At 45.0% G+C, this 13,449-nt stretch overlaps 2 protein-coding genes and 1 pseudogene across 3 annotated transcripts in view; 2 read left to right on the forward strand and 1 right to left on the reverse strand.

Annotated features, from left to right (window-relative positions):
* The first annotated feature begins 105 nt into the window (after positions 1 to 105).
* Positions 106 to 2,765, forward strand: LOC101754912. The gene is made up of 2 exons (XM_004972458.4): positions 106 to 1,539; positions 2,496 to 2,765. Exons 1-2 carry the CDS (start codon positions 218 to 220, stop codon positions 2,515 to 2,517), a joined length of 1,344 nt encoding a protein of 447 aa, XP_004972515.1. The 5' UTR covers positions 106 to 217; the 3' UTR covers positions 2,518 to 2,765.
* Positions 2,766 to 3,801: 1,036 nt separating this feature from the next.
* LOC101753312 lies at positions 3,802 to 7,539 on the reverse strand (annotated as a pseudogene).
* Positions 7,540 to 9,603: 2,064 nt separating this feature from the next.
* The window catches only part of LOC106804100, a 29,145-nt gene continuing 25,299 nt past the window's right edge, over positions 9,604 to 13,449 (forward strand). The window contains exons 1-2 of one of the 2 annotated variants that reach the window (XM_004972457.4): positions 9,604 to 11,036; positions 11,993 to 12,262. In XM_004972457.4, the coding sequence (XP_004972514.1) occupies positions 9,715 to 11,036; positions 11,993 to 12,014 (1,344 nt within the window). In that variant the 5' untranslated portion in view covers positions 9,604 to 9,714 and the 3' untranslated portion in view covers positions 12,015 to 12,262. Of the gene's footprint in view, positions 11,037 to 11,992; positions 12,263 to 13,449 lie in introns of those variants that run through there. The other variant, XM_014805412.2, reaches the window with a different exon arrangement.

Below are 13,449 nucleotides of genomic sequence, written 5' to 3' on the forward strand. Positions count from 1 at the left end.
CTTTCTACGTGCTGGGCTGATCCCATGTGGGCCGATACAGACACGTCAGGACAAGAAGACCCACCCGGCCAGGCCCAGACGCAGGAGACAAGAGATTGAAGAGGATAGATCGAATCAATAGCCAACTCCTCTCGTCGTCCTCGTCTCCAAATCGAGGCATACCCCAAACCCTAGCCATCCCCAATCCGGCCGCCGCGTCTACCGATCCGTTAGATCCATGGCCGCCGCCGCCGCCGCCGCTGCCGGCGACTCCGCTGTACCCAACTGGGTGATGCTGGAGCGCTTGGCCTTCCGGAGGGACGACCCCGCCTCCTTCCGCGAGGACAGGAGGACCTTCGCTTCCGGCACCACCTCCGCCGGCACTCAATTCGACGTCTCCTTCATCCTCGCCGAGCCTCCCACCCCCTCGCGCCTCTACCTCTCGTGGCCGGAAGGGCCCAAGCAGGATAGCCAGGGCCTGGTCATGGCGGCCAACCGCAACCTCGTCCTCTTCAGGCTCGACTCCCTCGTCGACAAATCCCAGCCTTTCGGGGAGGTAGTGCATGATTACTTCATCTACATAGCTAATCCCTCCTCACAGCAGACACCCCTGCTCAGACGGCTGCCCCCCTGCACCGAGTACAACGTTTATATTGAGATGCAAGTTACTCGCGTGTTTCCGGTGCTGGCTGTTGGTCTGTTGTGCCATGGCGAAGACGAGTTTGCCGTGGCGCATCTGGCCATCAGGCCTCGCAAAAAAAAATCAGGGTCTCGCATAAAAAAATCAGCTATGCAAGCTGAGCTATGCGTGCTACGCTCGTCATTGTCCAGCAGTGATGATGCCAAATGGGAGACCAAGGTCTTTCCGCTACAGTACCAATACGATGATTTACACTATGATTTTCTGAACTGGGAAGTGGATGGTGTAGTTCCCTTCAAGAATGCCTTGTGCTGGGTTAACTACTGTAGAGGCATCCTTTTCTTCGACGGCGTCTTTGAAGACAGACCCAAGGTCTCCTACATCCGCTTGCCTCTGGATACTTCTTTCCGAGGGACTGGGACTGATGCCGATTCACTCAAGGGGATGTACCGTGGCTTGTGTGTCACTGAAGGTGGCCATCGGTTGGTATTTGTTGATGTTGCCCGTCATGATGGAAAATGTTATGGCCCGAGGATGCCCAACACTGGTTTCACCCTCACCTCCCGGACATTGAAGATGACAGGGAATTGCACCACGCCGTGGGAGTGGAATCAGGATGCTGTTGTCACTTCAGATGAACTATGGCATGCAAACACCATGGAGAGTCTCCCTCGTGACATTGTGATGCTCCCATTGCTGAGTATGGATAAGGCCAATGTTGCGCACCTTTCAATGCTTGACTGGGATGGTGGCAGATTCTCATTAGTTTCCATCGACTTGAGTAACATGCAAGTGATGGGCCCAGTCATTACATACCTCGAAGGGGAGGATGATACTGCTGATGCTGACATCGTCAAGACAAAGCAAGTATTATGTGCACACTTTATTCCATCCGAATTCCCCAAGTTCCTGGATCTCAGGTAACTTCAGCGTTGCCTCCCACTTTTACTTGAGCACAATTTTTTTTCATGCAGCCTTTTGCTCTCCTTTTTTCAGCAGTTAAGGTTTCTGCCATGTTATTCTTGAAACCTTTGAGGAATTAACAGAATGTGCTGGTTGCTGGGAGTAATATGGATCAATGTTTTCAAATCTTTATGTTGAGTCTAGTCACTGGGGTACAACTAGATGGCTAATCGTGACTAGGCAACGATTAAATTTGCGATTAGCTCAGAGACCAGTCGATCCACAAAGGTGACGAACTGATCTCTTGGTTTGAGCCCAACACATAATTGTTCTTTGTGGGTTCTTCAATCTGAAAGTGCATAATAGCGTGCCAGCGTTGTGCTCTGTTTCCTTCACTATTTTGATTCTACATGTCAAATTATTGAAAGGTTTTGTTCAGTTACCAACAACATGGATCCTTAGAAGTAGGTGGCACCCAGCGAATCAGCATCATATCGAAGAACCCCTAGGTCTTCTAAACAAACTGGCTGGAATTGTGGAAATCAATTGAACTTAATTATATCCATAGTGCCTTCCTTGTATATCATGTTTCATTCAGCCAGTAGTAACCTCAGCAACTTGACGGTCTTGGGAAATTAGGCAATGGTAGTCTGCCCGAGGTTAATATAAATGTTTCACAGCTTAATCTGTTGCCTAACTGTTGCTTGTCACGTTGATTCCAAAATCGACCATATGCTAAGTTATTTTTTCTGTATGATGTCCGAGACACCTGAGAATCTTTTATAATTCTTGGTAACCATGGATGCTGTCAAAATAACTTCAGCAATGGGTGAATCTAAGACTATGGGAAGCCTAAATTTCAATTTGTACAGATTATCTCTGCTGAAAAATTGTTGAAATCATCAGCATGTGTTGTAGCTGACAATTATTGTTTCCTATTTGTATTGATGAAGTTCTTGCTACTGTATTGCAGGGAGAGAGAGAACCATCCATAAGTCCTGTCACCATATCGGCTGGCCACCGTCGTCATGTGTGTTGCTTCTTCATTTTCCGGTTCTTAGATGACGTTGTGCTGGATTCTACTGCCGACTTTGTTGATTGGCTACTTCAATTCTGAGTTTAGTGCTCAGCTTTTGTGTGTTTCCTGCACTTGTGTACTATAAATAGCCAGGAAAAACACCTTTACCAGGCTCATCCGTTGAACTATATGATAATGCTAGATGATGTGTCCATGCCTTGCTAACGTCTTCTAAATGCCATGCGAGTTAAAAATCCTGCAATCATGTTTCATGGTAGCTTACCTTTGCACAATGAAACTCCTCACTAAAAACACAGGTCAATTTGAGGGACTATTGTGTTATTTTTACAGGGATCTAATGCCATCAATCAAATTGTAAAATACAGACAGGTGCGCGTGGAATGGACACTTGTGTTCATTCAGATTTTTGTGATATTTCATACCTAATGATTACCAGGTTGTCACGCCCCTACATGCAAAATTGGTCTACGAGATGGGATATGAGCTCAAAAGGACGTGAGAGCTGTATTATCATGTAGCTCATGACCTGGCAGAAGTGAATAGTTGCACGAAATACAACATTGCAAACAAGGTTTTATTCATTCTCTCTGCCGATGGCACACGGTAGCAGAAGCAGTGCCACCAATTGGTGAAAGATTTTCAGTAAACTGAGTGTTTGACAGAATAATATGATGCCACCAAAGCAATCTGCATGAGTTCTCTACCTCCGGAAGTCCAGATGCTTGCTCTGTTTCATTGCTGTAGCTCATGGCAACTCTGGCAGCACCATGGTCATTTGCTGCACCATTTTTCAGAATATGTAAAATTCAAGTCATACCATGCAGTTGATGGAGATAAAGATATGCTCCAAATGAAATGATTAAAAAAACAATCATATTTATTCTCCAGGCACCACTGGAACTCGTTCCCGATGTCACTTGTCTCTGCCTGTGCCTACATCGAGGAAGTAGCATGCGAATGAGAAAGACGAAGATAAGTACCAAGAGGTAAATGTATTCACTTGTCTCTGCATGTGCCTACATCGAGGAAGTAGCATGCGAATGAGAAAGACGAAGATAAGTACCAAGAGGTAAATACATTCTTGAGATAAATAGATAAATAAAACCAAGGACCAGCCCGTGAAAATAAGTACTCCGTTTAAGATACTATATGCACAATAATCTTTACTCGTACATATTTTCTGTACAGCCATGTACAAAGTTCAGCTCACTGTCAAGAGGTACACCATACGACTGCAAGCTCAAAGAATAGAAGATTATTACACACCACCCAAACTCTACCTTTTGTACATCAGGTGCTCGAGAAACATACATTGGACGAGTAGAATAAAAGTTATAAATCATATCAACAATCCTAGTTAAATACGGTGTTTCCGAAACAACCAACCGTTCTTGGGCGTAATCTTCCTGACACTATCCTGGAGAAACTGGAGCGTGCCTGGAGACATGTGAGCCCTGTCCATTGTGTTAACCTTCGCCGCCTTTTGAGGGGACAAGGCACACTGCATTGCCCAGATTGCAAGGGGGCGCATGTATATCAATGACCTATAGTGGCCATCCACTGTCCATGCTTCTGGAGTTTGAAACCTGTTGGGGGGAAATATTAACGATCCCCTAAGACAACATTTAAGGAAGCAAACGCAGAAGGCCCAGGCCCACCAAGACATGATCAAAACTCCGCCTCGCCCGATCCAGACGCCAGGATCGGGAACGGCCGACCCCCCTCCGCAAGGTTTCCGCCTCGCCCGACCGCGATCCCGGGGTCGGGGGCGCCCGACCCCTCACTACGGGGTTCCGCCTCGTCCGACCCCAAGCGAAGGGGTCGGGCGCGCTGGGGCCCCCGCCTCGGATACGGTCCAGACGGGCAAGACAGACAAAATCCTGCGGGTCCCCCCGTCGGCCTCGCCATAAATGCGCCGCAGATTTGGCAGAGGGCAGGGCGACCGCGCCCCTCACGCAACCTGGCGCAAGTGCCCATGCACGACCGTCCTGTGCAGGCTACAGTGCCGACGGCCGGCTCCCATTCGCCGCAGGGCACTCATGGCCTGCGCCGACCGGAGCAAAGGAGAGAGCGGCCTGTCCTCGGGTCCCGCACATCCTCGGGTCCCGCGCACCCAGCAGCGCGGATGTGACGCTCTCCCTCTCGGCAGCCATCGCTTGAGCAGCGGCATCCACCGTCCTCCCTAACAGACGCCGTTGTAACGACGGAGCACCCTCATCATGGCCTGATACCTACGAGCATCGAAGTAGCTATATGCAGGAGGCAGCAACACTTGGCACAGGGCAACCTCCTCCTCCGGCATGCACGCCAACACTCGTCAAGGGCCGACAGAGGCAACGGACGCCTAGGATCTGGCCCCTCCTTCCTGCCATACCTTTTACCATTCTACGCTTTACTCTTTACAGTCCTTTTTGCCCGATCCCTATTGTAACTCCGGCCATCCCCTTGCGATATAAAAGGAGGAACCCAGGGCCGGGGAGGGGGATCGAGGGACCGACGGATCGGAGGATCGGTCAATCAGCTTCTTCTCCCACACACCATAGTACACCACAACTCTCCCTGAGAGCACGAGAACCAAAGAGACTTGGGACCAGTCCCTCTCTTGCCAATCTGTAACCCCCTACTACAGAACCCCCGCGTGGGCAACACGAGCATCCTCGATACTGGACGTAGGGCTTCCTTTGCCCGAACCAGTCTAAATCTGTGTCTCCCACGCAACCACCTGAGGCTCACGCGCATAAAAGAAATTTACTAGTCTAAGTCTTGATCCGCTGATCTTGACAACGACAAAACCAGTACCTGAATTTGTCAAGGAAATTGATTATTAATTATTAGCATAAATAGGTCCAATAATGTGACTCCATTTCTGTTACGAAACAAATCGATGAATGCGCTGAATCCAAGATAGTGCGATCATAAAAGAACTATATCCATTGCCAGTAACAATAAATAATCTTAGCAGTCTTAAGCAGCATTAACTTCGCATACTGCAGGAAAATGTACAGTAATATCTAAACCCTTTATGACTTTATCTCATACTATTACTTAACCATTGTCATCTCAAAGGACGAACTAGTATATGAGAACTACTCACATTACTATGCATATCATGTACCGGGAAAATGATGCTAGGACTGGAACTTCTATATAGCGAAACAAAACAAGAAGCATACTCATAGCCCTCTTCACACCATCCTGAAATATAAATGCCTTCTGCAGCAGTGAAGGCCTGATGCTCCATTCCATGAAGCAGCATCGTTGCAGCTAAACTATATGTTACTCCTGTCCATATTTCCGTTGACTGCATACAGGTTTCATCTACCTTCCCGTTCGGATGCATACCGTTCACGGCTCCCATACGTCCTCCTTTCACCCTCATCACATTATAGTCAAATATTTTCTGAAGCGTGCATTTTATCCTATCCTCATCAAATAGAGGATGATGCAGTATACCATTGTCCAGCCAGCTGGTCTGCCTGGATAGAACGGCTACTGTAACTTGTTCCACCGTCATAATTGAAGTATGAACAATTCCAGAATCTGGCTTCAAATACGGATTTAGCTTTTGCAAATCTTACCATGCACCTCTCAGCATAGTCATCATGTCCAAGGCTGCGGGCCAGTGCGGCTGCAGCTTGCAGTGCAGTTCGAAGGCAAAGGCAACCAGTACGCACTTACTCCTTGAACTATCCAAGCATCATAAGTTTGATCAGGAAATCCATCATTTTCAATCATACCATCACTATCATGATCAAATTGTTCCATATATTCCGTAGCAGTACAAACTGCAGGCCAGACATCCTTGCCAAATGACATATCACCTGTTGCAGAAAAATCTCTGTAAATCTGAAGCACGAACTTGTGTCATGGATGTTGTAAGCATTCAATTCATGCCATTGATCATGTGCTCCAAGGTCACGGGCGACAGCACCAATTACTTTACGAATCCCCCAGGTACCATCAGCAAGAAATCTGACTCTACTGTTATCTTCCCGCAAAACAGCTCTAGCAAAATCACGTTGAATGCTTAATTCAATCTTAGGAAACAGATCCAAAAGAGCAAAAGAGGCATAGCAATGTACATTGTAAGTGCACCACATGAAGTACTCTATTCCTTCCAGGTACAAAAACTTCCCAACGTTTTCTTTGTCATCGATCTCATGTGGGTCAAAACCGATTAGGGGAGCTGTAGAATTGCAACTGCTATCACGAAGTGATGAATCACTGTCCTCAAGGAGACTTGAATTTGACTTGTTATCAGCATCAACCACCAAAGATTCACTATCTGTCATGTTCGGAAATAAAAAGGTTTCACTATCTCAGAGTAAAAACAATACAACATACAGATACCGAAAGTTGCAAATGATCATCAGATTAGTAGTTGTAAAAATTAAAGTATCATTTTTGTATTGTCACCTTCTATGAGAGAAGGTAATCAGACCAATAAATTGACAGCCCAGAAGATCAGAACATTGGGATTTGTATCTAGAGATATTCTGCTCTTGAATCAATCTAGTATTATGTTTCTCTTTACTTTATTCCAAAATAATTTGATCATTAAAAATAGAATCTACATATCAACAACATGCACAGCACAAATTTTTCAAGCAATGCTTTCATAGTAACATGGTCAAAGCAGTACTCCATAAAGAATTTATAGTGAATATGGATCAATGAAGGACAGAAGAAGAAAACTTAATGTGCATATTGCCTATTTATTTTATACTGCTTCCCAGAAGAGAACACTCAAATGGAAGCTAAACACAGGATAATCTCTTAGAAAATGCTAAGTTAATTGCTGAATTCCAGTAATGTATATATCCAAAATCATCAAGCTCTTTGTGTTACTTGCAGGCTAAATACGACTGAGAGTAGAAAATTGGAGAAAGGAAAAAAAGTAACAATACATGCAGAGATTAGTACCAATCCAAACAGTTCCTCCAGCAACTAGAAAGTACAGCTCATTGAAGAGAGTAATCAGTCAAACAGGTTAGCATATAGTTATTAGACATTGGTTATATGCAGATGAAGGAAAACGTTAACATGCATTGTCCAACAACTCTTCAAGGTTTCTACTAAAGGAATCAAGAAGTATTTTTTTTAACAACTGACCTGAGTTGTCTCAATCCCAATTTGGTTTTGTCATGATTGTCACCAAGTTAGGAATAAAGAATTTACCTGTAGTATGCACTTCCTTTTTTAAATTTAACCTTAGGAGAAGACCAAGCTAATGCGGATACGACTGTACATCTTCCATGTGGTTCAACCCAGGTGGAAGCAGAAACTGCTGCACAAACTGTATCACCCAGTGAAGAAAGCATGCTGGCACCAGCATTGAAATTATCTCGCTCAAAGGAACCATACTTTACACATTGAAACTGCAATCATTTCATTATTTCAAAAAGGAAAGTAGTTCCACACAAGATTTGCCTTTGATGCGCTAGAATACAATAATCTCAGAAACAAGATTGTTTGGGTTTGGGCACATTTTGGTCAATAGCCCAGGTTTCAGCACGCCCGTGGGCCGTGGTAACAGCAATGAATGGGCCATCGTGGCCACCTGACTCGCCCGCCTTCATATTGTCACCCATGAACACAATGCCAGATGCATTAAATGGAGGAAATTCAGAGCGTGTAGACATTGCTTCAGGTTCAACTTCAATCCATTGTCCAGTTTCATGCTTCTGCTTCCACAGTTCAACAAAATGGGAACATGCCTTCCTATTCAATCAGCCAAATTGAGGAAGTTAGCATGAAAGATGTCTGATAAGATGTACGTTACAGTTTGATGAAATGACTAAACTTGTGTCGTTGTACAAATTGATGAACAAGTTCAAGAGAAGTATTAAGACGGGAGCATGGAATAGTACAGTTTTCCACAGCTCATGTTTCTCATCTGAATAAACCTTATAAAACATCTGAGGTATCCACACTATCCTGACATGCTAAAGCAGATGATACAAGCGACATGGGTAGGAGCCTCAAGATCAAGCTAAAAGTACGAAAGATATTACGATAACTAGCTCAGTCTAGCATACAAACACACTTGAGTAGTCTCATTATTCTTTGTTGCTCAGGAAATTTGGAAGCACAGAAATAGCCCGATCTTCCGATAGGTATGGATAATTCGATTGGTGGAGAACTCGATGCTGATAATCCGAGCTTCTAATCAGACACGATTCGAACCCCTGCAACCGCTACACTGTTGCTCCGTTGGTTATCAACCAAACACAACTCGATTGACCTCGCCAAGAAGTTTTTCCCTGCAAGCGAATCGAAAAACATAAGAAAAAATTATAAACACGCAATCTTAAATTGCAGATGTATATAATAGATCTAAGTAAAAGGTTCAAGCCCTCGATTCAAAAGGACCAATCGACACAATCGAGGAGATTGAGAACAGGAGCCTTGAATCACAGTGAAAGGGCTTGTCGCCACAGTTACAATATATTAATCTCAGTTTCTCAAGGGAGAACTAGAACTAAACAAAACCCGAGTCTCTTAGGTGGAGGAGGCTACTAAGTTTATATGAAAAAGGGGCAAGCTAGGGTTGGGGACGACCAGGAGAGGGACGCCTACAACATGGGCTTAAAGCCCGACTCAACTTGGCCCAAGTAACATATATATAAATTAACAAGTAGAGATACTATACGAATTAACCAAACTAAAACTATATATAGTAAATGGGCACGGGCTAAAAGTAATATATGATTTTGAGCTAAATAAATATAGGGTTGGGTTGTGAAGGAGATATGGATCTCGTAGCCACGAGTGAACGTGAGAGCTTAAAAAAACAGAGAGCGCCACACATCGATTAAAAGGTGGGCCGAAACAGATAAAAGATAAAAAAAGAATCATATCGGCCCACAATGAAATGTTAAACAGAAGAACGCAAATCTTGAAAACATATGGGTCGTTCAAAACCGACGGGCTAATCTTTCTACGTGCTGGGCTGATCCCATGTGGGCCGATACAGACACGTCAGGACAAGAAGACCCACCCGGCCAGGCCCAGACGCAGGAGACAAGAGATTGAAGAGGATAGATCGAATCAATAGCCAACTCCTCTCGTCGTCCTCGTCTCCAAATCGAGGCATACCCCAAACCCTAGCCATCCCCAATCCGGCCGCCGCGTCTACCGATCCGTTAGATCCATGGCCGCCGCCGCCGCCGCCGCTGCCGGCGACTCCGCTGTACCCAACTGGGTGATGCTGGAGCGCTTGGCCTTCCGGAGGGACGACCCCGCCTCCTTCCGCGAGGACAGGAGGACCTTCGCTTCCGGCACCACCTCCGCCGGCACTCAATTCGACGTCTCCTTCATCCTCGCCGAGCCTCCCACCCCCTCGCGCCTCTACCTCTCGTGGCCGGAAGGGCCCAAGAAGGGGGGCCAGGGCCTGGTCATGGCGGCCAACCGCAACCTCGTCCTCTTCAGGCTCGACTCCCTCGTCGACGAATCCGAGCCTTTCGGGGAGGTAGTGCATGATTACTTCATCTACATAGCTAATCCCTCCTCACAGCAGACACCCCTGCTCAGACGGCTGCCCCCCTGCACCGAGTACAACGTTTATATTGAGATGCAAGTTACTCGCTTGTTTCCGGTGCTGGCTGTTGGTCTGTTGTGCCATGGCGAAGACGAGTTTGCCGTGGCGCATCTGGCCATCAGGCCTCGCAAAAAAAAATCAGGGTCTCGCATAAAAAAATCAGCTATGCAAGCTGAGCTATGCGTGCTACGCTCGTCATTGTCCAGCAGTGATGATGCCAAATGGGAGACCAAGGTCTTTCCGCTACAGTACCAATACGATGATTTACACTATGATTTTCTGAACTGGGAAGTGGATGGTGTAGTTCCCTTCAAGAATGCCTTGTGCTGGGTTAACTACTGTAGAGGCATCCTTTTCTTCGACGGCGTCTTTGAAGACAGACCCAAGGTCTCCTACATCCGCTTGCCTCTGGATACTTCTTTCCGAGGGACTGGGACTGATGCCGATTCACTCAAGGGGATGTACCGTGGCTTGTGTGTCACTGAAGGTGGCCATCGGTTGGTATTTGTTGATGTTGCCCGTCATGATGGAAAATGTTATGGCCCGAGGATGCCCAACACTGGTTTCACCCTCACCTCCCGGACATTGAAGATGACAGGGAATTGCACCACGCCGTGGGAGTGGAATCAGGATGCTGTTGTCACTTCAGATGAACTATGGCATGCAAACACCATGGAGAGTCTCCCTCGTGACATTGTGATGCTCCCATTGCTGAGTATGGATAAGGCCAATGTTGCGCACCTTTCAATGCTTGACTGGGATGGTGGCAGATTCTCATTAGTTTCCATCGACTTGAGTAACATGCAAGTGATGGGCCCAGTCATTACATACCTCGAAGGGGAGGATGATACTGCTGATGCTGACATCGTCAAGACAAAGCAAGTATTATGTGCACACTTTATTCCATCCGAATTCCCCAAGTTCCTGGATCTCAGGTAACTTCAGCGTTGCCTCCCACTTTTACTTGAGCACAATTTTTTTTCATGCAGCCTTTTGCTCTCCTTTTTTCAGCAGTTAAGGTTTCTGCCATGTTATTCTTGAAACCTTTGAGGAATTAACAGAATGTGCTGGTTGCTGGGAGTAATATGGATCAATGTTTTCAAATCTTTATGTTGAGTCTAGTCACTGGGGTACAACTAGATGGCTAATCGTGACTAGGCAACGATTAAATTTGCGATTAGCTCAGAGACCAGTCGATCCACAAAGGTGACGAACTGATCTCTTGGTTTGAGCCCAACACATAATTGTTCTTTGTGGGTTCTTCAATCTGAAAGTGCATAATAGCGTGCCAGCGTTGTGCTCTGTTTCCTTCACTATTTTGATTCTACATGTCAAATTATTGAAAGGTTTTGTTCAGTTACCAACAACATGGATCCTTAGAAGTAGGTGGCACCCAGCGAATCAGCATCATATCGAAGAACCCCTAGGTCTTCTAAACAAACTGGCTGGAATTGTGGAAATCAATTGAACTTAATTATATCCATAGTGCCTTCCTTGTATATCATGTTTCATTCAGCCAGTAGTAACCTCAGCAACTTGACGGTCTTGGGAAATTAGGCAATGGTAGTCTGCCCGAGGTTAATATAAATGTTTCACAGCTTAATCTGTTGCCTAACTGTTGCTTGTCACGTTGATTCCAAAATCGACCATATGCTAAGTTATTTTTTCTGTATGATGTCCGAGACACCTGAGAATCTTTTATAATTCTTGGTAACCATGGATGCTGTCAAAATAACTTCAGCAATGGGTGAATCTAAGACTATGGGAAGCCTAAATTTCAATTTGTACAGATTATCTCTGCTGAAAAATTGTTGAAATCATCAGCATGTGTTGTAGCTGACAATTATTGTTTCCTATTTGTATTGATGAAGTTCTTGCTACTGTATTGCAGGGAGAGAGAGAACCATCCATAAGTCCTGTCACCATATCGGCTGGCCACCGTCGTCATGTGTGTTGCTTCTTCATTTTCCGGTTCTTAGATGACGTTGTGCTGGATTCTACTGCCGACTTTGTTGATTGGCTACTTCAATTCTGAGTTTAGTGCTCAGCTTTTGTGTGTTTCCTGCACTTGTGTACTATAAATAGCCAGGAAAAACACCTTTACCAGGCTCATCCGTTGAACTATATGATAATGCTAGATGATGTGTCCATGCCTTGCTAACGTCTTCTAAATGCCATGCGAGTTAAAAATCCTGCAATCATGTTTCATGGTAGCTTACCTTTGCACAATGAAACTCCTCACTAAAAACACAGGTCAATTTGAGGGACTATTGTGTTATTTTTACAGGGATCTAATGCCATCAATCAAATTGTAAAATACAGACAGGTGCGCGTGGAATGGACACTTGTGTTCATTCAGATTTTTGTGATATTTCATACCTAATGATTACCAGGTTGTCACGCCCCTACATGCAAAATTGGTCTACGAGATGGGATATGAGCTCAAAAGGACGTGAGAGCTGTATTATCATGTAGCTCATGACCTGGCAGAAGTGAATAGTTGCACGAAATACAACATTGCAAACAAGGTTTTATTCATTCTCTCTGCCGATGGCACACGGTAGCAGAAGCAGTGCCACCAATTGGTGAAAGATTTTCAGTAAACTGAGTGTTTGACAGAACAATATGATGCCACCAAAGCAATCTGCATGAGTTCTCTACCTCCGGAAGTCCAGATGCTTGCTCTGTTTCATTGCTGTAGCTCATGGCAACTCTGGCAGCACCATGGTCATTTGCTGCACCATTTTTCAGAATATGTAAAATTCAAGTCATACCATGCAGTTGATGGAGATAAAGATATGCTCCAAATGAAATGATTAAAAAAACAATCATATTTATTCTCCAGGCACCACTGGAACTCGTTCCCGATGTCACTTGTCTCTGCCTGTGCCTACATCGAGGAAGTAGCATGCGAATGAGAAAGACGAAGATAAGTACCAAGAGGTAAATGTATTCACTTGTCTCTGCATGTGCCTACATCGAGGAAGTAGCATGCGAATGAGAAAGACGAAGATAAGTACCAAGAGGTAAATACATTCTTGAGATAAATAGATAAATAAAACCAAGGACCAGCCCGTGAAAATAAGTACTCCGTTTAAGATACTATATGCACAATAATCTTTACTCGTACATATTTTCTGTACAGCCATGTACAAAGTTCAGCTCACTGTCAAGAGGTACACCATACGACTGCAAGCTCAAAGAATAGAAGATTATTACACACCACCCAAACTCTACCTTTTGTACATCAGGTGCTCGAGAAACATACATTGGACGAGTAGAATAAAAGTTATAAATCATATCAACAATCCTAGTTAAATACGGTGTTCCGAAACAACCAACCGTTCT

The sequence above is a fragment of the Setaria italica genome, chromosome VI (genome assembly GCF_000263155.2).
Source record: "Setaria italica strain Yugu1 chromosome VI, Setaria_italica_v2.0, whole genome shotgun sequence".
Taxonomy (NCBI): Eukaryota; Viridiplantae; Streptophyta; class Magnoliopsida; order Poales; family Poaceae; genus Setaria; species Setaria italica.